The 25452-nt window shown below is 33.3% G+C and overlaps 1 protein-coding gene across 3 annotated transcripts in view; it reads right to left on the bottom strand.

Annotated features, from left to right (window-relative positions):
- Nucleotides 1–25452, bottom strand: part of Uaca (uveal autoantigen with coiled-coil domains and ankyrin repeats) — a 96613-nt gene that overhangs the window by 32366 nt on the left and 38795 nt on the right. Inside the window, exons 1-5 of one of the 3 annotated variants that reach the window (XM_076851028.2) lie at nucleotides 12929–13338; nucleotides 10587–10720; nucleotides 5809–5897; nucleotides 2530–2594; nucleotides 1732–1789 (exon numbers count right to left, since the gene is read on the bottom strand). In XM_076851028.2, coding sequence (XP_076707143.2) covers nucleotides 1732–1789; nucleotides 2530–2594; nucleotides 5809–5897; nucleotides 10587–10720; nucleotides 12929–12967 — 385 coding nt within the window. In that variant the 5' untranslated portion in view covers nucleotides 12968–13338. Of the gene's footprint in view, nucleotides 1–1731; nucleotides 1790–2529; nucleotides 2595–5808; nucleotides 5898–10586; nucleotides 10721–12646; nucleotides 12692–12928; nucleotides 13339–25452 lie in introns of those variants that run through there. The other 2 variants (XM_076851029.2, XM_076851027.2) reach the window with 2 other exon arrangements.

Below are 25452 nucleotides of genomic sequence, written 5' to 3' on the forward strand. Positions count from 1 at the left end.
AATAACCTGACTAGTCATCTAGAAACTATACTTCTGAGCCCCCTTTACAGATAAAAAATGCCATCTGGCTTTGCTTTTTTCAGGAGAATATGAATGGAGGGTTATTTACCACTTCTAAGTTTGGGCCTTAGACTTTGAGCATGTGGTCCACCCATGTTCCCTTTCCGCTCACTTCTAGTCCCCTCATAGACAAGACTATAACTGCTTCGACCACACAGTTGAGGAAGAAACCCAGAAGATAGAGTAGCAACAAGATGAAAAGAATTTCATACAGAAATGACCATGAGTCACCTGCCAATCTATACTACATTCAAAAGTTTTTTGTAAGAAGCTGATATTAGAGTTCTTTTGGTAGAGCACTAAAAAGATATCCATCCTACCAATAATTGTATTGAACAAATATTAAGATTTCAATTGATCAGGTGGTACCAGTTCTAAATAAAGGGGATAAAATTCATAATAACTCTTGGAATTTTATTGTAAGGCTGAAATGATAATGTACATGAAAATGCTTTGCATATAATACAATTCTATATAAAAATAAAAGAGAAGAAAATGCATTGAGAAATAAAAATAGAAAAGCACCTAAAATGCAAAAGAGAAAAAAGTGAAAGAAAATCAAGACATAAAAAGTTAAAGGATATTAAAGTGTATCTTTAATATGGACCACTTTAAGTCATGCAAATAGTCTCTTTACATGAAAAGAGAGGGTAGATTTATTTTTTTCATTCTAGTAAACTATAGAAATTTCACACTGAGAAGAACCACACAAGAAGTCAGGCTATCTTACATTCCAAAAATACCTGAACATCTAACTTTTTCAATGTATTTTCTTTATGATACCTAAAGAATAATTCAGACACTTTGATACATAAGTGTGAACAATAAACTCTGTGAAATTACTAGTAAATTTTTTTATATATAGCACATTACAGTGATATGAAATTCAGTATTGACACCTCTAAGCCAAAACAATCACCATAATTAATTAATTAATTAATTCAGGCACTATTTATGACTTAATTGTAATAGTATTATTAACTTCATTCTGCAAGTGAGAAAAAAATAAGGTTTAGATATGCTAATTAGGTACATTCAATTTTAGAAACAAAAGTCTTTCCCACTTCCCATATATCTTAACAATTCACACACACACACACACAGTGCTTGGAGCTCCTTGATAGCAGGGTATGCTGTATTTATCTTTGTGCCTTTAATATCTAACAAACTGGCCTTTAAAAATTCACTGATTCAATCTTTTTAAACTTTATAATCTAATAAATTATACACAGAAGTGTAGAGCATTCTTTATTTCACCATGAATCATACCAATACATGTTAAAACTTCGACATTAATTTAAATGATTAGATGTTTTAACAAATGTTAAGGTCTGTAAACAAGTCAGATTGGCACCTGTTATTTTGCCAGAGAAATGTTAAAGTCTGTAAACAAGTCTGGATGGCGCCTGGCCAAATGCCAGAGGGAGTGGTTTGTAAAGTAACAAAAGTGAGCCATTAAGTGTGGAGATTCCTTATTGGTTGACTGCTGTATCTATTTTATGCTAATTAGATAAGCTGTGTAAAATGTATAAATATCGCTCAGATCTTATAATAAACGGCTCTCATTCCTGCTGTATCAAGGTACACAAGTCATTCGTCACCCCCCGGTTATTCTGCTGCAGCCGGACAGCGGCAAACAAACATTTGTGTTTATGTGAAACCTTTGCTTACCTGCATCATGAAGTGCAGTTCTCCCCTGAAGGTCTACATGTTCAGTAGGACAATTGTACTGTTAAGACACAGAAACTTGGGTGATCTGAGAGAGTTTTGTTTTAAAATTCAATATCCAGACTGAAATGAACAGCTGTTATTTCTTAAAATATTCCAAATATCAAAGAAACTTAAGACTTTTTAGACAATGTAGCAAATATTTTGACATGAAACAAATATAATAACATGATATAACTGTAAATTTCACGGTATTTCACCAAACAGGAAACATACGGCACATTACAATAGCATGGAATATTGAAAATATGTTTGTTTGTTTGTTTTTTCAGTGAAATTTAAAACAAACTTCTGAATAAGAACAAATAAATCCTACTGTGAAATTTAGTGGAAGACCCTTTGATTAAATTCAGCCAACTAGTTCACAGAATTTTGTGGTTGCTGGATTAAAAGTTTAACTAATAATGTTAATATTATATAGTCAAAATTATCTACATTTATATAGAAATATATAAATCATATCTTCTATCACTTTATCTTAGACCATATTCTAGACAACAGAAAATTCCAATCTCCAGCTAATGTCAACAGGAAGGTCAAGTCTTTGTTATTTATTTTTAATACACTGAGTTATGCAATTCACTTCCCTTGGAGTTTTTGTTCTTTATTGTTCACATTCCTTCACAAACGATGGAAAAAATATCATGTAAGCTAACAGTCAAAGTTAGCCTACCATTTTCTTTGAACTCAAATTCCAAAATACATTAAAAACACATTTTTAATTTTAACCACTTCCACTACCTGTAGAAGTTTTTGCAGACACAATGCATGTCCATACTTAGCAGCCAGATGAAGAGCATTTCTCCCTAAAAAAGAAAATATGTAAAGGATTGCTTTCTTTATACATTAATTTTTATAAAAATATGATTCTTTATTCCAAAATTAGTTGACAGGATACTTAATTTGTAAGCAGGCTCTTAGTTTCTATGATTTTTCACTTAGTCTGATATTTTAATAAGAGATAAATATATACACAAAACAATAAAGATGGGATGAAAAATTAGCATACAAATTCAAAGAAGTAGGAACTTTGTCTTATTCACCACCACTGAATCTCCAGAACCTACAGTAGTATCTAAGACAAAGTAGGTAGTTAAGTACTGGCATAAAGAAGGAGGGAGTGGAGAAAAAAAAATGGGAAGAGGAGAAAAGGAAAGAAATACCAGATTTTATGTAACATTTCCAATCAGGCAGTGTGGGCAGTAATAATGGAGAAAGTTAAATATAAGTCATAGAAAAGGTATTCTCTAATTTTCATATTTCACCTAGAATTCATAGTCCATTATGAGACTATATTTCTGAACATCAGACCATTTGTTCAAATATAATATGTACCAAAATGTGCAATTTTATACACATTTTAAAAGAAATGCCAAAGGGATTAGGGAGGAAAGGTTACCAAATAATTTAAAAAGTTGACTTTGAATTCTGGATAAAGTAAACTCTCAGAGGATATCTTAACTCCAAACATTCTCTTCTAATTATGTTTTTTTACACTTTCATCTCTCTTTGTTCTCTTTTTTACTGGTTTACTTTAGTTATACATGACAGTAGAATTCACTATGTATAATTATACAAGCATGAAATACATTCATCTCTCTTGAATAGTAAAAAATACAAGGGTTTCACTAAGATATTCTATCTTCCACTTTTTAATACTCTTAATTTTCTTCTAACCTCACAAATTTCTGAAAATATAATTTGACTTTGCAAGTACACCTTTCTACTAGAAAAATAATTTATATTCTGACCATTTTGGATGGATAAATAAATTGGCTTTCAATTCCCAGTCAAGAGTTTAGGTAAGTGGATAGGTTTTCCTGGCCTGATCACTTCTTTGCAGCTGGTTAATAAGATTCTAGAACAAAATACAGTGAGACCAGGCACAGATGTAATATATCAGCCACATCCAATCATCTTCTAATTTCAAATCAGTCAGATGTGATCATTTCAAATTTCAACTTAGTACCATTAATGGACAAGTTTCCTAGAAACATTTTACATTGTGAAAAATAACTGACAGATAGCATGGAAATGGAGGTGGTGGAATGAGGCATAGTGGTGAGTCTCTAGTGTTCAACAAAATGTTACAGAAAGCTGGTTACATACATAGGCTTAAGGAAATACCCAATCCAGACACTTGAGATGTAGCAGCAAAAAAAAATCAGGACACACCAGATCTAAAATGTGCAATGTTAAGGAAAACACCAAAGGGGTTGGAAAGGGGAGGAAACCTTTCATTATAAATCACTTTCATATAAAACAGAAGTTAGGTTAGTTTACATAAAAATTTTAAATCAAATATCCACATCTGGATTGTAACAGATTCTATAACAAATGAGAAATGTCCTTGTCTTCAAGAAAGGACATCTCTAGAGACAGACAAAGAATCAAATAAAAATATAGCTAGATAGCAGCATAAACAAAAGAAAGGTAGAGTTTAGGATATGTTAGAATGCAGTATATGAAGCAATGTCTGCTGATCTTGGGAAAGCTTTATTTGAGTTTTATCTGCACTGAAGGAGGCAGGAAAAAAAGTCACTAGATTATCCACAAGGCAAAAATGTCCAGAACAGAAAAAACACAGATTAAAAAAGATAGAAAGAAAATACATGTTTGAATTGGAATCAGCACGGTAAATAGTCTTAAAATTTCTGAAGACATATAGGTCTAAAATTTCTAAGAATATATACACCTTCAGTGATATACAGGAACATTCCTACAATAAACATATTTCTTTCTTCAAACATAGGTAATAAACTAAGTTTGGACTTTAATTTAAAATTTCATGTATGTTAGGTAAAGATTTTCCTCACTAACTCAATTGTATCTCTATTTCCCTTTTTCTGTTTCATTTCTAAAAGCAACACTGGTTAACAGTAATGTATTTATTTGCCCATACACAGAGTCATAGGATAAAATATTAAAGGTGTTAAGCAAATTCTCTGCTCTGAGTCAATTCCTATATTTAACTGACTAACAAAGTAGAATTACAGAGAACTAAGCTGTTAAAGAATGCCAGAGAAATGAGAATGGTGATCCTGATGGACTGAAAAGTAACACTCACTGAAAACATAAAAACATATTTTTTTAACATAAAAACATATATTTTATGTTAACACTCACAGCTATATTCAAATACTTACGGGTCTACCTTTGATATGCAAACTTATACTACATGATTTTAAAGGACAGACATAGGCATGACTAAGTGTAAGCAGAAGATAAAGTAAAAAAGATTTCCATTGTTTTTAAAAATATGTTTTTATAAATATAGCTAAGCAAACAGACTGGAATCCCTTTGAGGCATAATGGCTAAGAACACAGACTGACTGAAACGTTATCTACTGTAGGGCCTTGGGCAAGGTACTTTAACAGCTCAGTGCCTCATACCTCACTGAGTTAACATGGAGATAAAATGAGTTAACATATGTGAAGCATATAAGGTACTTATTTAGCAGCTTAGCAGAGAAGGTATACAAATATTATATAAACGTCAGCTACCTTGCTACTATCATTATCGTTGAGGTTGTTGCTATTTCAAGGTGGTTAGTTCTCCATCACAAAAAAATGTCTAACTGAATGTCAAATGACCTCATGACAGAGAGGACTCTTAGAATAATATATGAATATCAATTCAATAGCCCCTAAAGATATTAAAAATCTGAGATTTTAGGATCCCATAACACTACTAACACCAGCACTAGACTATAGGTCTTACACTGCTTATCAGTCCAGTAATCCTTTCTCCTCAATTCCCTATACATGACTGCTCTCCACAATGATAACTCAGAAGTAAACCTTTTCTCAACTATTTGAACATAGAAAAGTAAAGACTTTTCTTTAGTCTAACTACTTAAGTGGCCAGGGGTATAGCTCAAAAGTAGAGCACTTGCCTTGCATGTGCAAGGCCCTGGATTCAAACTGAAACAACACACACATATACATATGCACGCACTAACAGTGGACAGTGTTTGCAACCTCTTGATGCTTTGACATTGACTATGGAGGTAAACATACCTGCAGTGTCACTGGTTGTAATGTCAATTCCATGTATAAGGATGGCATTCAAACACTCAAGATTCCCCTTTGAGGCCACAACATGGAAGCTAAGCAAAAAGTAAATATTTGTTATGCCACAGAACCTACCAAAGCTAATTTTTATGTTACATGAATGTCACTATTTATTCAAAACGCGCGTGCGCACGTACACATACACACACACACACACACACACACACACACACACACACATATTTAAAGGCTACATATTTAAAGGAATATATTGAGCATCCCTAAACCAAAAATCTGAAATTTTAAATACTCCAAAGTTGGATTTCTGTAACATGCCAATACATTCCAGAACATTCATTAGAACCAATAAAATATTCTAATATTTAAGTCTTAAGAGAAAATTTATACCATTAATACCATTAACTCCATAATTTACCATTTCAATAGCAAAAGTATTGGTGCTTGGATAATAAATGTACACTGAAAGATTTCTATTTAGATCATTTTGTTTAATTTTAAATATACCAAAAATACAAAAAAAAAAAAAAAAGTTATAACAAAATCCTGAGGTAAAGACACATCAAAACATTTATCTCTTGGGGCTGGGGTTTTAGCTTAGTAGTAGAGAGCTTGCCTGGCATGTGTAAGGCACTGGGTTCAACCCTCAGCACCACTTAAAAATAAAACAAAGGTGTTGTGTACATCTACATCTAAAAAAAAAAAACAAAAATTTAAAGTCCATTGACAACCAAAAAATATTTTTAAAAAAATTTACCCCTTCTCTTTACAATTATCAAACTAAGCCTTCCAAACAAGCAAAATGATCTTTAAAAGCCACAAAAGAACCTGTGACCAGTGACCAAAGACTATCAGCTAATTCTTCTTCTTGCTTACAGACCTTCATGATTGGTTAAGTTTCACACAAACCGATATAACTGAATGATTTTCCTTATAAGGCAAGTCAAACCTGCTTAAGAAACTGTGAAGCATCAAGGATTTAAGACACCAAATAACAAAACATTCCATTTCTTTGATCATCTAGTTTATAATCAACATTTACAGAAACTTTCTCTGTGCACTAAGACCTGATATTGACTATCAAATTCAAAGCGGTAAATAACATAAAGTTGTTGGCAAAGGACACTGAACTCAGGTTGAAATAGAAATGAGGTTCTAAACAAGTACAATAACCACTCTGAAGATGCCAGGAGACAACATGAATGTGTTCAGCAAGGTGCCTGGAAACAGAAGCACTCTGCATCGTTTTTTCAACCCAGGGTGCATCCCTGGCCAGACCACTGAAAAGTTTTATGATCCTCCTGGTTCCTGAAAGCTTAGTACTTCTAGTTCCCCCATCCCTGCCTTACTGTTTTATGAAGAACTTAACATTTTCATAATACATAAATTCAATTGCAAACTCAATAAATGCAGAGATTTTATCTGTTTTCCTTTCTATTGTAGCCCCAGAATCAAGTGCAAGACAGATAGTGGACCTTGAAATATTTGAATAACTAAATACTTAGAGACAAACTTTGAAGACAGCTTGCAAATTAATTTCCAAGTATTATGATATTCAGTGTGTGACTCTACCTACTATTATGACAGATAAAATGCAAACTAGAGACCAAGCATTCCTTAAAAAAAAAAAAGCAGGTTTGAATACAAACTGAATTAAAGAAAAATAGATGTTTCTGATAAAAGGTATATAGTGTTCTTAAGAGTCAGATTAGTTCTCCTTCTAACAGAATAATTAAGACTGAGGATATTGTTCAATCTTTGCAATAACACTGAAATCAAGAAATAATTGTTACATTTTTGCTTTAAATTTCAAAATTAAAAAAATCAGAATAAAGTTTTTTAAAATTACAGATAATACAAAAGATACATTTGTAATGACCTATACTTGACTACTTATTAAATGCTTTAATTAAGGAGAAATACAGTTTATATTTATTAAGTATATATTAAGGCTGAGGATATTGTTCAATCTCTCTGCAACACTGAATGAATTATACTATGTAATGCACTATGAGAGCCTTTTGGGCACTGCTAATTCCTTCACACAGATACTTAGTCCCCCAGTGATCTTGGAGATAACACTTTTTGTTTACTTGCTTGTTTTCATCTCTTGGCTCACAAAATTTAGAAGACCCCCTTCTTCAAAATCAATCAACATTATAAGAATGACATGCTAAAAGTCAGAAATCAGTACAAATCTATAATGGATTATTAATATCAGTATGCTATAAATAGTAAATGTGCTTCAGAAAGACAATACATCAATTATTAAAATGTGAGCAAAGAACTGTAAAGGAATATGAAAAACTGCTTCACAAAAATACTCTTTTGCAATTAAAATACCAGTTCTTAGGTTTTCTTTTTAAGAATCAAGAGACGAATTTCTGCTTCCATAATGGAAGATATAGATAATTTGGACAATCAGTACCTCTGAGGACAAATAGAAAAGCTGCACAAAATATAAACATATCCTCAAGGGTATTGGTAAGCTAAAAATATAGTAAAGAAATGACTAGGCCAGGATGCAAGGGAAGACAGACGCCCAGAGGGGAGAGCTTAGTATCTGAACAGAGGCCACTTCTTCCTTGTGAACATTTGCTGATTCCAGAGAAAGCAGTTGGGAGGTTGAACACCACTTTGAAAGCCACTGGGGGAAGGGAAGTGAAAATCTAGAGCCGGTAGTTCTGTCACTGGTGGTGGGGATCCTTGGTGAACCTGCCTATTTGGGATTGGAAGTTCCAAAGGCTGTGCCCTAGGAGAGAGGTACACAGGAAAGAAACAGATCCTTGCAGTGACAATGGCTAGGCTTCAAATATTTCATTTGTTAAATAACACTGAGATCAAGAAGAACTTGTTACATTTGTTTGCTTTAAATTTCAAAATTAAAAAAATTCAGAATAAAATTGTTTTTATAATTACAGATAATACAAAAGATGCATTTGTAATGTCCTATACTTAACTAAACACTAAATGCTTTAACTAAGGAGGAATATAGTTTACATGTATAAATAAAAATTGAAAATATTTTATCCCATGAATCCCAGGAAGAATTCTACTTCTTACACTGAAAACCTCAAAGATTAATTCTATTCATTTATTTCACAAACTAGAATTCAAAGTTCATCAAATGATACTAAATTTTATACTCTATAAGTAATTTCACCCAAAACTGAACCTTAGATCAAAAATTCAAACAAAAACTCAAAGATCGTTCATTCAAAACACTGAAAACAGGGATGGGCTGAAACAAGGTTTAACCAAAGAGTTTCACACCACAGAAGACTTCCTTTATCTTTTAACATCTCAGAGTTTCTGGAAAAACAAAATCACTTACAGATACTAAATTTTAATTATTTCTACTGTGAATCCATTTTCATAAATAACTTAAAATTTAGAAAAAAATAGGGAAAAGCAAAAATAACCAATGTGTCTATAACTATCAAATTACAACTTGATGAAATTGAAACATTATAAACGTTTAACTTTTCAAATTTTATTGTTTATTTCAAACTTTGTATTATCTTTAAAACTACTTAATTTACAGTCATGCTTTACTATTTTTACTATATTTAAAAGTATAAGCATTCCAAGGTAATGACCTCCATCAAACATTAACTATTCACTTCCTAATATTCATTTCTATATTTAGTCTTTGGTTTCCACCTATAATATTCTGAATAAACGCTTACAAGTATAAGACTGAGGAATTTTAGGAAATGGGACTTTTCACCTTTAACTTTGGAAGGATGCCCAGATAGGGTTTTAACTGCTATAATTATAAAGGGTCTTAATAGAATCTATATCTACCCTTTAAACCAACTGATCCCCACCCTCAACAGGAAGGGAAGCAATGAAGGTTTGGGATGGGTGGGGGAAGAGACACATGGTTCATAAGCACACAAACTAGCCAGTTGTCCTTCTCAGTAACAAAAACAAGAGCAGCATCACTGCCTATGTCTCTCTAGGACACACTAGTTATTCTGCTTCCATTCTGCTCTGAACATTCTCTCATTTAAGTATCTAAGTTAAAAAAAAAAAAAAAGATCAGGGACTTGGTGGGAAAGACAGTAAAATTTACAGAACTCTTCAAAGAAAAAAGCTTGGGCTCATATCCTAGTTCTGTGACTTTCCATGAGATTAAAGCAAGCGTTTTAACTTCTGTAAACTTTTTTTCTACTTCTTTTATAGGGCTGCTCTGACGATCAAATATGGAAATATGAAAAAATCTTATCAGTAAAAATGCATCAAATAACTATAGGCCATGGTTTACTCTTGGGCCTAAACAGCTAGACCATCTGAGTAATCTGGTGTTCTCTCTCTCACTTGGGAATCTTTTAAATTAGAACAATCATTAAAAAAAAATAGTAAAGAATCTCTTAAATTAGCTTGTTTGAAAGGTTTTTGTTTTGTTTTTTGTTTTGATACCAGGGATTTAAGGGGCATTTAACCACTGAGCCACATACCCAGTCGATTTTTCTTTTTACTTTTTTAAAAATTATTATTTAGAGACAGGATCTTGCTGAGTTGCTTAGAACCTCATTAAGTTGTTGAGGCTGGCTTTGAACTCAGAATCCTACATCAGCCTCCCTAGCTGCTGGGATTACAGGTATGCACCACCACACCCAGCTGTTTGTAAGTTTTAACAGTGAGTTTTGGTAGAGACTTCTTAATTAAAAATTAATATCCATAGTTCACAAATTTCATTTGTATCCCAACATTCTACCCAAATTTTCTTCAGACATGCTTTCATCACGGGCAATACTTACGCAGATCTGCCCTCCACATCTAGTTTGCCTGGACTGACTCCCTTTTTAGCAAGGATTGAGGATACTTTTTCTACATCCCCTCTCTCTGCAGCTTTCATCAACCGGTCATCATATTTATTCCAATCTGCTGCATGCTACAAAAAGGGAAAAAAAAAAAGAAAACATGGCATAGTATATTAGTAAGATTTTGTGGAGGAGGAAGGAAAAAAGAAGGGAAAGTGGTACTGCGTAAGACATTCCTCCTTTTCCAACAGCATCCTAAACTTCCTTCTCTGTGCTGTGCTAACTTCAGTAGAACAGCAGTTACAAAACCTTCCCAGGACACAGGACATTCAAGTGTAGTTTACATTGTACTTTTGAGAAAAAGTATGCTTCTCATTTTCTCTGTCCTGTTCCCTTTGTCCTCAGGGAGAAAACAAGGAAATTAATAATTACTAAAAGCCACCCTGTGCCAGACATAAACGACTCAAAAAAACCCTAGTAAACTAAAATTATCTTCTCTACTTAACAGATGTGGAGAGTCAATGCTCTGGGGACATTAAATGGCTAAAGTCGCCAAGCCCAATCTTGACTTCTCCCAAATCAGTTGCTTTTCCTATTCCCCAAATCCCTTTCAGATTTGGCTCCCAGGACTGTTAGCCATAGAATTCTGTATACATTTTAAGAAACCATATTCCTCTCCCACTTATTTAAAGGTACTGTTAGAAATATATTTATTTCTATAAGGCAAATAATACACACACACACACACACACACACACACACTCAATACAGAAAGAAACTCATTATGCTTATATATTAGGATAAAAAAAGAACTTCTACACCGAAAAAAAACTAGAAAGACTCTAAAGTATTAATTTCTTAGAATCTAAAATAATAAAATTAGAAATGACTTTCATTTTCTTCTTTACATTCAGTACATTTTAATTTTATAAAAAAAGATTTTTAATTTTAACAAAAATTCAATACATGTTTTAAAAAGGAAGATCAAAAGTAGTTTTTTAGGGCTGGGGTTGTAGCTCAGTAGTTAAGTGAGGCACTGGGCCCAATCTGCAGCACCACGTAAATAAATAAATAAATAAATAAGGATATTGTGCTCATCTACAACTCAAAAAACTTTTTTTAAAAAGGTAGTTTTTTAAAAATAATATTTACTTGTATATATATTTAATTATACTAAGATTATATTTAGCTTTGATTTGAAGAAAGTTCATTTTACGATATTATTCTCAGTAAGCAGAAATTAAAGAACACAGAAATTAAATACATGTTGTTTACACATTCAAGATTTTAACCTTTTAAAATATATATCAACTTCCTGCTTAATTCTGTGCTAAATCCAGTACTATTTCTAGAACAAAAAATATCTACACATTTTTCACATGACTTATAAAGCAAATCCTATGCTTACAAATATCATAACAAACCTCTGGGGGGGAAGTTATTTACTCACAGATTCCCTAAATGTTTGTTTAATCAGCAAGATTATTTTATATCTAATATCCTCTCTGAACCACAAAAAGAAAAAAACACCAATTTTTCTAGCTAAATATCAAAGTACTCATTAAAAATATTAAAATTGTGTATAAAAAGATAAATACATTAAAATTTTAACTCACTCTTGAAATTCAGTATTTTTATGGAACCTGGTTCAAGTACCTACAGACTTAATAATTGTCCTGAAATCTATAACAATATGAAGATTAACCCACTTCTTTCTAAATTCAAAAGTTAAAATTGACAATTATGAGTAGAGAGTAACACAATTTATTGGCTCAAAATCTAAGTTACATTTTAGGCACTATCTTTCTCTAGTGCAGACCAAAACAGTTTAGTGACTCTGATTTGAGGAATGGTAGTGGATGCAGACCTAAAAGACACCACACTTTCAAATGCCTCAGGGATTAAGTCATATTTAACACACTTTCTCTGTATTGATTAGTTTATCCTTACAAATAAAACCATCATTATTTCCAACTAGCTGGTGGAGCAAAAAGCTACATAATTCCAAAGGAAGGCTTAAAAAAAAAAAAAAAAATTAAACAGGATCAAAGTCTCACATGAGGATGTGATTTTCAGTCTACTTCATCAAGCTCCATTTTCAATTCTGGTCCAATATCAGTTAACAGTAATGCTGCTTAATGATTAAGATTCTATCATGTGCTTTTTTAATCCAAGAAAACAAACAAGAACTTTTATTTACTATCACTAATCCTAATGGCAAATCAGGAAGAAGAGTAATCCAAAGAAAGCAAAATTAATAAAACAACACATTTTAAAAGAACACAGTTCAGAAAGCCGAATGAGAACCTTTTGTTACACTGAACTACTAGGATACCTACTCTGTTCTTAGGAGCACAAGAAAACCAACAGCTCATCATAGACAGGATTTAGTTTCTTGTTACTAACGGCAAACCACTCCGCATTAAGTTACAAATCTCTGCAGCTCACAAAGCAAGCCTTCACACAAACGCCTAATAAGTAGGCTGACTCAGTCCCTCACATGCTGTGCTACACTTAGCTTGGATCTCTAAGAATATTTTCTTCGTCTTCAGGATCCTTCTCCGCCTTCATAACGCTTGAAAATTATTTTCCTCACAGCGCAGCACTTGATTAACAGGAGCCTCAAATCAGGTACTGTAACTCCTCCTATTTCTCGTTCTTTAGAGACTGTCTTTCAAAGTCCTCCCTATCAAGGACCCCACTAGAAAACCTGAACAGTACTCTGCATCCTGCTGCTTTGAAACTGCAACAGAGACTCTGCAGTGCATGATAAAACTGTCCACATCCGAAAGGTCCAGTAAACAATGCAGAGACTGTCTCCCGTTGATGGAGTTCTATTTTAGATTCCATAGGACCTGACAGCTGAGTAATAGAAAGGAGCAGCTAAGAATATATTGTAAAGGCATGCTTTTCTTCTGAGTAATAAATTTCAGGTCTCCTGGGAAAATGACTCAAACATGTTGTAAAACATGCTTATTATATAAAAACAACTTGTGTGACATAATGACAACACTGTTAAGAGACAAATTTGGTTATCCTACAAAACAATATTTAAAACCAGTTTCAGTCTTAGGATCATCTATCATGGAGTTATAATAGCCTTGACAAACAGAATATAAAATTCTATTTAAAGCCAGTGTGTCACACTTTAATTTAAGGAAACACACACACTCACAGTAACACTTTCAAATTTCCTCCATTTTAGTACCCATACCAATCTCATTCCGCATACAACCAAGTTTCAGCTTACAACTGCTGCCAGTCTGTCTCCTTGCATGTTAAATGAGAAGAGACAGAGGAACTGCCAAGACATTAAATAGACTACATCATGATGAATACTTTTCAACAAATTTTAAATTTAACTCAGTACTCTTTAATTTCCAAGTTTAGCACCCTGCCTGTTATAACAAGTAAATATTTTATCAGTGGAAAGTCAAATTATCTGGATTTGGCAGATTAAAAAACAAATAAACTGATTAAACACTAAAGGAGGCATTAAATATTGAACTAGACCATAAATGAAATTCTGTTTGGGGACAAAGCAGAGGACTCCTCCATATTCTCTACAATATCTATACTTGTACCAACATTATCAAGTTGGTAATGTTGGTACAATTATCAAGATGATACACCCACAAGTTCAGGATTCTTTTTTAAACCAAATTTTATTTACCACAATAGTATAAGAATAATTTATACTTCCTCCAAAAAGGTACATTCAGGAAAAATGTTTCCTGGGAATGCAAAGCATTCCAACACAAGCATTTATAGGAAGGAGGTAACTGCTAGCCTATAAGATCATGTGCCCAGTACAAAATTCTGTTATGAACTTCAGCAAGAAATCTATTTCCTACTATTTAATTTTAAAACATTAGGTTCATTTTTTAATTTTAAAGTATATATGTATTACTTTCAGAACAATTATTTTCCCCCCTCAATCCATGAGCTATCACAATGGATTTATCTGACTGAGTCAAGAAACTCCACCCAGCCTATTCAATCTTCTTCAGAGGAAATCTGGAATAGAACTCAGGTCTTATCCTTTGGTTAACACATTCTTCTTGACATAGGACAGCATCAGCAAAAGAAATAAAAAGAAGGGGGAAACTTGTAAGGAGTAATTAAAGCCATAGAAGAAGCTGCCCACGCTCAAGAAGATAGGATGTGAGTGTCCTAGTGTACAGAGAAAGTCCCAAGCCTCCCCACTCTGTGGCTCAGTCTCCAGCTCCTACTCTCACACACTCCTTCACTGCTGTTGCCAAGGAATCCTAAGCAAATTCCCTGCTATTGCTGTCCCCTGTTGTCTTGAAGGTTCTTCCCTCACCTTCATTCAGGTTCTTCTCAAATGTCATTCTCTCAATAAATGCTTCTCAGATCTCTGTATCTAAGCAGCCCCCATCTGCTTGACCCCACCACTCTTTATGCTGTACCACTGTACTTTCCTTCAAAATACTTAATAGCATCTGCCATTATATTATAATTTACCTGTTTAGTATATAACTTACTGCCTATCTCCCCAGTACCTCCATAATTTGACTAGATGTCTAAAGTCTTTTCTATGTCTATTTGAAATTATAAAGCTATTTTTTAAGAAAGTAATTTGGAGGGCTAGGGCTGGGACTCAGCAGTAGTGTACTTGCCTGGCATGTGTGAGGCACTGGGTTCAATTCTCAGCACCACATAGAACTAAATAAATCTAAAACTGTTTGAGGAACCCTCTTTCTCTTGGGAGACATTGCTAACAAGGTCAGATCTGGAACATATTTTTACTAGCAACACTGTTTCCCAGTAAACTGTCCACCTTCAGACAACAAGTAGGAAGCCCAAGAGTGGCTCAGCTGATTGCAACTGAATAGACCCTACAGCTTGTAGTCAATTAAAAATCCTTGGGGGTGGGGGGTGCTGGGGTCATAGCTCAGCGGTAGAGCGCTTGCCTAGCATATATGAGGCACTGGGTTTGATCCTCAGCACCACATATAAGTAAATAAAATAAAGGTATTTTAAAAAATCCTTCTAGACCCTTACCTCCTGTAAAAATCTATGTCTCAAGTCTCTCTTCACCACTCTTCAAATCCCACTGGGCCCTTCAGAAAGTACCATAAATAATAGTTAAAGAATACGTATTGGAGTCAGGCAAACCTGGGTTCAGATTCCAGTTCTGCTATCTTCCCACTGTGTACAAGTAGAATTTATTTATACTTTATAAGCCTCAGTTGCCTCAAGTACAAAGAGAACCTATCTATATAAAGTCAAACAGGTAATACATAGGAAAGGTCAGCACTGTGCCTGGCAGATATTAATGTCCAAAAATTGGAAGGCATTGGTGATGGTCACAGAGCTCCTGCTCAGAGATGCAGAACAGAAGAAAATTCTTTTAAAAACTACCAAAGTAAAAAAGAAAAAGAAAAAAACTTCAAGCACTTTTTCTGCCTTTCCTATGTTCCTATGTCAACTATGCCTGGGGGTAACTAAAATAGTTGATGAGGGTAAGTTTATATTTATAAAGGTATAATGGCCAATAAAAAAAAAAGAATTAGAATTTCACCATTTTGTAATCCTTATATAATCAATGGATCTAAGCAATGATCCTCAAAGACGGTTAACATCACTAAAAGATAAGTAGATCTTAGGTTCCTTTTATGATAGCATCAAACCCACAATTTTAAAAGTAAAACATTTATCTAAACCTCTAACTACAAGAAATTCAGAGGACAGAGGAACATAATAAACTACAATACAAGGATGAATCAGAAAGTTTTATCATAGAGAAAATTGTGGTTTCTAAAAATACAACAAGAAAAAAAGAGAAGTAGACCTATAGGTCAGGTACAGTGGCACATATCTATAATCCCAGTGACTGGAGAACTTCAAGTTCAAGGCCAGCCTCAGCAACTTAGATTCTCAGCCATGATGTGACAGGCAGTCTCGAAATAAAAAATAAAAAGGGCTTGGGATGTATCTTAGCAGCAGAATAATGATACCACGAAAAAAGAAAAAAGAAAAAAAAAAGTGAACCTTTTTTTTTTTTTTTACTCCCTTGTTTATTAAATTTATTCCTAAGTATTTTAGGGTTTTTTGATGCTATTATAAAGGGAATTATTTTCTTAATTTTTTTCATATTATTCATTGTCAATGTATACAAATGGAACTAATTTGTGTAATTCCTATATAATTAAATGACTTCAGAAATATACCAATCAATCACTAGGCATGGAACTTAAGTACCTTAATTAACTATTTTAGAAAACATAGCTACTGACTGGATATTTGATAATATTAAAGAATTATAATAAATCAAGGGTTTGGTAATAATGTTACTATGATTTTTTAATCCCTTTTTCAGGAAACATTTTTAGATAAATGATAAGACATCTGGTATTTGCTTCAAAAATAATAAAAATAATCAGGGGGCAAACCAAATTCAACAGAACTTTTGAAGGATTATATACCCAAACTAAGCAGAATTTACTCCTGGAAGGCAAGGTGACTCAAGATGGGAAAACCAATCAGTGTAATACACTAAATTAACAGGATGAAGGACATCATCTCAATTGAAGCAGAAAAAGTATTTGACAAGATATGACTTCAAAAGTAAAAATATTCAACAAACAGGAAGAGAAGGAAACTACCTCAATGTAATAAAGACCATATATGAAAAGTGCACTGCCAATGTCATGCATAGCTCTAGATGACTGAAGGCTTTCCCTGTAAGATCAGACACGAAACAAGGTTGCCCACTCTAGTCTTCTATTCAATACAGTAGTCAGAGCAATTAGAAAGGAAGGAAGGAAAAGGAAAAGAAAGGGGCAGCTGAGGGAGGAGAGGGCTAAGGAGAGTAGGTGCAAAGAAAAGACATCCAAATTGGAAAGAGAGAAGTGAAATCATCTCTGTTCACTGATAACATGTAGAAACCAAAAAAATTCCACCCCCTCACAAAAACAAGCCTGTTAGAATAAATTCTGCAAAGTTGAGGGATACAAAAGCAACATACAAATTAGTTGCATTTGTATACATTGACAATGAATAATATGAAAAAAATTAAGAAAATAATTCCCTTTACAATAGCATAAAAAAAAAACCTAAAATACTTAGGAATAAACTTAATAAACAAGGGAGTAAAAAAATCTGTACACTGAAAACTATAAAACATTGCTGAAAAAAAATTAAAGAAGTCACAAATAAATGGGAAGATATCCTGTGTTCATGAACTTGGAAGACTTCATGTTGTTAAGATTTCAATACTTCCCAAGGTGATCTACAGATCAATACAATCTTCCAAATTCCAATGGCTTTTTTTTGCAGAAATTGAAAAATCCATCCTAAAATTCATGTGGAATTTCAAGGGACCACAAATAAGTAAATAATCTTGAAAAAGAAAAAAAAAAAAAAGATCAAAGTTAGTCGTCTCATACTTCTTGATTTCAAATATACTACAAAGCCACAGTAATCAAACCAGTTTGGTATTGGCATAAAGACAGGTTATATATAGTCTGGAATAGAATAAATAGATAGACTTCATGTATACTTTCAAATGATCTTTGACAGCAGTGCTAAGATCACTCATTGGGTAAAGAATAGTCTCTTCAACGAATTCTACCAGGGAAACAGGATATCCACCTGCAAAAGAATGAAGCTGGACCCTTATTTTACAGAAGATACAAGAATTTACTCAAAATGGATAAAAGACCTAATTGTTAAGACCCATAATGATAAAACTCCTAGAAGAAAACCTGCATGACATTGGATTTGGCAATGAGTCCTTAGCTATGACACCAAAAGCACAGGCCACAAAGGCAACACTAGATGAATAAGACTACATCAAACCTAAAAACTTCTATGTAGGGGTTCGAGATGTGGCTCAAGTGGTAGCGTGCTCGCCTGGCATGCGTGAGGCACTGGGTTCGATACTCAGCACCACATAAAAATAAAATAAAGACATTGTGTCCATCTAAAACTAAAAAATAAATATTAAAAAAAACTTCCATGTAGCAAAGGAAACAATCAATCCTTCCAATCAGAGTAAAATGTCAACCTCTGGAATTTGAGAAAATATGTGCAAATATATATATCTGATAAGGGGTTAGTATGTAGAAAATACATTTTTAAAAATCTTATGACTGGGGTTGCAGTTGAGGCTTAGTGGTAGAGTGCTCATCTCGTATGTGTCAGGCCCTAGGTTCAATTCTCAGCACCACATAAAGATAAATAAAATAAAGGTATTGTGTCCATCTACAACTAAATACATATATTTTTATTTAAAAAACTTATGACTTAACAAGAAAACAAATATCTAACTTTTTTAATGAGCAAAGGATTTGAATGTGCATTTCTCCAAAGCTAACACACCAATGGCCAACAAGCATATTAAAAAAGATTCTAGATGTCAGTAATCTTTAAAGAAATACAAATCAAAACCATAATGAGCTATGCCTTGGTACACCTGGATAATGACTATCAAAAAAAATTAAAAAGAAAGGAAAAATAAAGAAAAGACAAAGGTATTGGAAAGTAGAGAACCATTTCTTGTACAATGTTGGGCATATAAAATAGAGCAATTATATGATCCAGTCGTATGGTTTGGGGCATATAGCCAAAAAATTGAAAGTAAAGTCTCAAAGAATTACTTACACCCCCATGTTCAAAGCATTATGAACATAATGATATTGACAGAGGCAATCCAAATGTCCATTGGGGGATGAATGGATAAACAAACTGTAGCATATGCATACAGTGGAATATTATACAGTCTTTAAAAATAAAGGAAATCCTGTCTTATGCTACAACATGGATGAACCTTAAGAACACTCTAAGTGAAATGAGCCAGTCACAGAAAAAAATATATACTGTATGATACGTTTTATATGAGGTATGTGAAACAGTCAAATTTATAGAAACAGAAAATGGCATGGTGGTTTGTCAGGGGCTAGAGGGAGGAGGAATGAAAAGTTATTATTTAATGGGTATAGAGCTTAGTTTTGCAGGATGAAAAAATTCTTTAGATGAGTTTCATAACAATGTGAACATTCTTAAAACTCTGAACTGTACACTCAAAAGTGGTTAAAATGGTGAATTTTATGTTATGCTTTTTATTTTTTTGGTTTTTGAGAGAGAGAATTTTTAAATATTTTTTAGTTTTCGGTGGACACAACATCTTTATTTTATTTGTATGTGGTACTGAGGATCGAACCCAGCGCCCCGCGCATTCCAGGCAAGCACGCTACCGCTTGAGCCACATCCCCAGCCCCCTTATGTTATGCTTTTTAGCACAATTAAAAATAAAACATAATTCAAGAAATGCAATATCTCCCAATACCTTAACATGATTAATAAAAATTTATAATACGTTTTTAAATCAGGGATTGAGGGTGTAGATGAAACAACATTGACCATAGGTTAACATTAACTATTAAAGCTGAGCTATAGGTTCACTATACTCAAGTATTCTCTTGACCTCTTACATTTCATGCACTGTTGATACATGGCACAAAAAATCTGACTGATGTATAAATTTTTGAACTGCATTACATGCTTATCACTAAGGTCCTTCACTGAATTATTAGCATGGCAGGAAAAGCAGTACAGTGATCCTTTAACAAAAGGCACCTATCTTCTTTTAAAAAGGAGCTAGTAACTTCTAAACATATCTTGGCATGTACAAGTCACAGACTGTCTTCTCTTACTCTAAAATTTTAAATGAAAGCCTTCTGAAAGGAAGTAATATTTTTAAGGCACATTTAGTGTTTACCATGTATGAGAGCAAAAACACTGCCACAGTCAGTTATTACATTAGTTTGCAAATCGTTCAACTCGGCCACTAGCCAAACTTTCTATGGCAAAAGCCAAACTACAGTTGTTTCTAGAGAATATAACATGCTAACACAAATCAGTTATTTCACTAAATAGATCTAACTGTATCATAACTTAAATCTTGAAATCAACATAAAAGAAATAACTTGAAAAAGTCTGACCCTGATTCTCATTCATATTGATTATAAATTCATAATTTTTTCAGAAATGCTATGAAACTTTTTTAATTTAAATGAAATGCATGATTACATTAAATATGTATATACTACAATTAAGTTTACAAATGAAAATAATACAAACTGCAGAAATGACATTATTAAACATTTTGCCTAGTTTCTTTTCTATTGAATGGTCTAATCAAGATAAATCTAACATTAAATAAGAATCCAATCAATATTTAGAACAGAAAGTCTCTTAGAAGAAACACATAGATGTAAAAAAGAATAAAGCAGACTCTAAATCCTATGCAAATCAATATAAAATATCCTGTATTTAAAAGACAGATACAACAGGACACAGTTAAAATGATCTAGTAACCAGTTTAAGCCTAAAAACAATTTTTGATACATTATGCAAAGAGGATGACAATAATATTGTCACCGAAATCCGCTTTAAACTGAGTGTCATGGACTCCCTTAAGAATCTGATGAAAACAATGGATCCTCTTTTTCAATTGCATATAAGCACACACACGTGAAAAACCAACTGTGTTTTCTATTCTCACACTCATCACAAATTACTTCTATGACCAGATATGTGGGACTTTTTCCCACATACCAAGCAATTTTCCAGGGGACACCCTCCAATTTAATGCAATTCTGACACTACTCACCTGGAGACAGCCTCAGATCCCCAAGATTGCTGCCCTCCTCACCTAAGATGCTACTGTTGGAATAGGTTTGTCCCCTCCAAAACTTACACTGAAATTTGGTCCTCAACAGTGGTGAGAGGTGGTGGGGCCTTTAAGAGGTGATCAGATTGCTATTCACAGGACTGGATTAGTTACTTGAGAGTCTGTTATAAAGTGAAGCCACCTCTTGCACTTTGTCTCCAACAAACTCACTTGCTCTTTCCTTTTTTTGCCAAGTTATGATGACCTCACTACAAGTGGAGCAAACGTCTGTACCATGCATGCTCTTAAGACTTCACAGTCCCTAGAATTCTGAGACAAAATTAATTTCTTTCCTTTATAAACGATCAAGTCCCAGGCATTTGATTATAGTAACAGAAAACAGATTAAGACAAATCACCACTTGCCCCATGTTGTGGCCTATGCTCTGACTAACTGGTGAATTTTATGTCATGCTGAACTTTATATTATGCCATGATCCCCTCTTCTGGTTTGATTAATTTGCCAGAGCAGCCCACAGGATTAAAGGAAGCAATTAGCTTATATTTACTCATTTATTAGAAAAGATAATTACCTAGGATACAATAAACAGTCAGATGAAAGAGATGTATAGAGCAAAGTATGTGGGAAGCAGCACAGTTTTCTTACCATCTCCTGGAGTGTCACCCTCCAAGTTCCTCCTGTATTCAGCAAGCAAGAAACTCTCTGAACCTTATCCTTTTGGGGTTGTTATAAAGACTTCACTATGCAGTTATGCTTGATTACATCATTGGCCACTGATGATCAACTCATCCATCAGTCCCTCTCCCCTCCCCCAAGGTTAGAGGATTTTGTCTGCCATAACTGTAGGAAGCTGTAGAATGACTATAGAATCCTGTTGTTTTGACACCTACCTGGTATTCTTTCTATTAATTAAACTATTCTCATGTCTCTAATTATCTGGAAAAAAAATCAATGTAAAAATGCAAATATTTCTTTAAAAATTTAAACCTAAGAAACTCAGATGTCCTTTACAGCAAAAACATATGAAAATGTCTACATTTATATATGCAAACTTTTATGAAGCACCTTCTACATGTCTGGCACAGCACCAGGGATACAACAGTAAAATAGCCAAAGTCTCTTCTCCTTATTGGAACCTGATGACCTAATAAGGAAAGACAGGAAAGTGAACAACTAAGGAAAACAAGTTATCAGGTAAACATAGGGACGATATGAAGGCAATGCTGGAGTAGAATGTGAGGCTGGCTAATCATGAAAGGCTGTTCTGAGAAGGTGATCATGATGTTGAGTTCACAATGACAAGGAACAACCAGCCCATGAGGATTTACATTCCAAGGAGAGAGAACAACAGTAAAAGTACGATTTATCTGAAAGAAGGCCAGTGTAGCAGACGCATAATCAGTAAGGGGGATCCAGGATGAGATAAGGGTAGAAGAGAAGGCAGGCCCCAACAGATGTAAAATGTGGGATTTGTCAGTTTTATCATAAACATTTTTCAAAAGGGACTTCAAGGATTAAAGTAACTGCCTTTTCATTAAGTTCTTTGGGCCACTTTATAATAAAGTCTTAAAAAAAAAATCCTATTTTTTTTCACTTCCAAGAATTTATATTAAGCAATAACTGGCTGAATCTTAACTTCCCTTGAAATGTTTACAAGACTAATCAACTACTTTAACATACCAGATACCATAATCTTTCTCACCCATTTCATACCTAGAAACCCAAATAAACTTTGAAACTATACTAAAAAAAAAAAAACATAAAAAATAGTACCTTAAAAACAATCTCAATCATAACCTCAAGATAAGTGTCTTTTAAAAAAAGAATGTAGAGGCAACTATTAAAATCTTCTCCAGTGGAAAAGATACATATGCCCTAAATAAAAACTAAATAATACAAATGTATCATTTAGATAAATTCCCCCCAGTAGCTAATTGAAGCAAAATACAACAGGATTCTTTAGTATCCGTAGTTATCAACATTCCCAATTATTAAATTTAAGACAATCACCACCACAATTTAAAACTTAACAGAGAGCAAAGCTCATGAAGCATTAACATTCCTTAAAGATTAGGCTGCACAATTAAGAACTGTTCTACAGTTCACTGGACTGGTGATGGTTAGAAATAGTTCTCCCATTCCATTTAGTCCAAAGATTATTTATTCCTCCCTCTTGTGTAACAACAGCAAATTAGAGCTTACATAATAGGAAAGGAAAAGAAGAAGGCTAAAATAAACCAGGAAAACAAAAGCTGTACTACTAGCTTCCTTCTCCCAGAACCCTAGCTCTCTTCTCTTTATGATTTTCCCTTATCTTTATTTAATTATGCCCTATCCACCTCTCTCACCCTTCTAGGGGCAAAAAGTATGCAGTAAGGAACAAAGAGAAAAAGAAAACTATATTCTATCAATTACTTTTCTGAGCACAGCAATAACAAGCTTAATCCTGCTTCACTGGATTTCTCTGCATAAAAATGACAAGAATTAAGATGATGATGATGATAATGATGAGCATTTAAATAATAAATCTAATCCCTTCAGGATCTCAGGTGGCTATTTGATCTGGAAAAAAAAAAACTCTTTTTTTTTTTTTTTAAAGAACTAGAATCAGAAAGACTAGGAATGCACTGCCTTGCCAAGATTCCCTAACCACCCAGTTTGATTCTATTCTAGTCTGTTGTTTAAATACCAGACTGTCTACCCCGCCCTAATGCAGGTATTTGTTCCCATATTAGAGCTGTCTAGGCCTTCAAAAGAGGTTACTAAAAATATAGACCCAGAAATTGCAAGTTTAATAAATATCACTTGCTTCTAATATCACCTATTTCACCCTTCTTCAAAAGAAGACAAATTAAATTCCAAATATAATGTGTAAATATATGCATAGATCTTAAGTAGAATAAATTATAATGCATGTTATATAAGAATAGAGTTCTGAGGTTGGTTAAATAAGATTTTATTCAAAATCATTTTTTAAAAGTTAAAGAATTGGGAATTTGGAAAAAATAAACTTTGTTCCTTAATATTTTTAGAAAAATATATTCAAATTAGAGTTCTTAAAATGCCTGAATGTCATGAGTAAAAATTTTTAAACATTAAAGTAAAAATCAAGGAAGGTCTATTATCACCTCCCACGCTTACATACATCAATGAACAGAGTGATACCTTTGATGAGTTTTAACAAATATTTTTGCCAATGTTCTAATATATCTCTCAAAACAGGACTGTTTTAGAAAGCACAAAGTGAAAAGCAAAACAGATACATTTGTTAAAATAGAGCCTCTGATGAAGGTTCTCCACAGTAAAAAAAACAACAAGATATTTTTATTTCTTTGGCTTTTTTTTCCTATGATTTGTAAAGAAACATTAATTAAATAAAAATATGAAGTTTGGGGGTTTGCTAGAACCCTTAAGTCCCTTCAAGAATTAAAGTGAAGGGGCTGGGGATGTGGCTCATACGGTAGCGCGCTCGCCTGCCATGCGTGCGGCCGGGGTTCAAGCCTCAGCACCACATACAAAGATGTTGTGTCTGCCGAAAACTAAAAAAAAAATAAAATAAAATTCTCTCTCTCTCTCTCTCTCTCTCTTTAAAAAAAAAAAAAAAAAAAAAGAATTAAAGTGAAAACAAACCTTACAATACCAGCCAATATTTTTAAAAATCTAAAATGGAAAATATGTACATAAAAATAAAACTTATGGGGAAGTATAGTTTTGGTAAACACATTTGAACGTAATTGTTTTTGCTCTTATATATTAAATGAATATGTTTTTTACATAACACAAAGATCTTCCCACACAGTTATTTTACGAAGGAGTTCCTTTGAGTGAATCTTAATATGTTTTCCATATTAAAAATGCATGGCCATCCTAACTAGAATAAGTTATAATCCATGTATGTATAATGTTAAAATATACTCTACTGTCATATATATCTAAGAAGAACAAATAAAAAAAATACATGGCTGAATTAATAATAAGAAAGAATACTTATTTGCATATTTAGGTTTATAGTGAAAACAGCTTCTAAAATAAGGATGCTCCTTCAAAGTTGTTAAGAAATACTTCTGAGTGCATATATAATTGTTAAACTTTAAGAATCCTGCAGTTTAAGTCATATTGCTATTGAAAACTCAGTCCTTAGCCCCAATTGTCAATCCAATAATGAAATCACGGTTTTGAGAAAAGGAAAAAAAGAGTTTTATT

This window comes from Callospermophilus lateralis, chromosome 3 (assembly GCF_048772815.1).
Source record: "Callospermophilus lateralis isolate mCalLat2 chromosome 3, mCalLat2.hap1, whole genome shotgun sequence".
Classification (NCBI taxonomy): Eukaryota; Metazoa; Chordata; class Mammalia; order Rodentia; family Sciuridae; genus Callospermophilus; species Callospermophilus lateralis.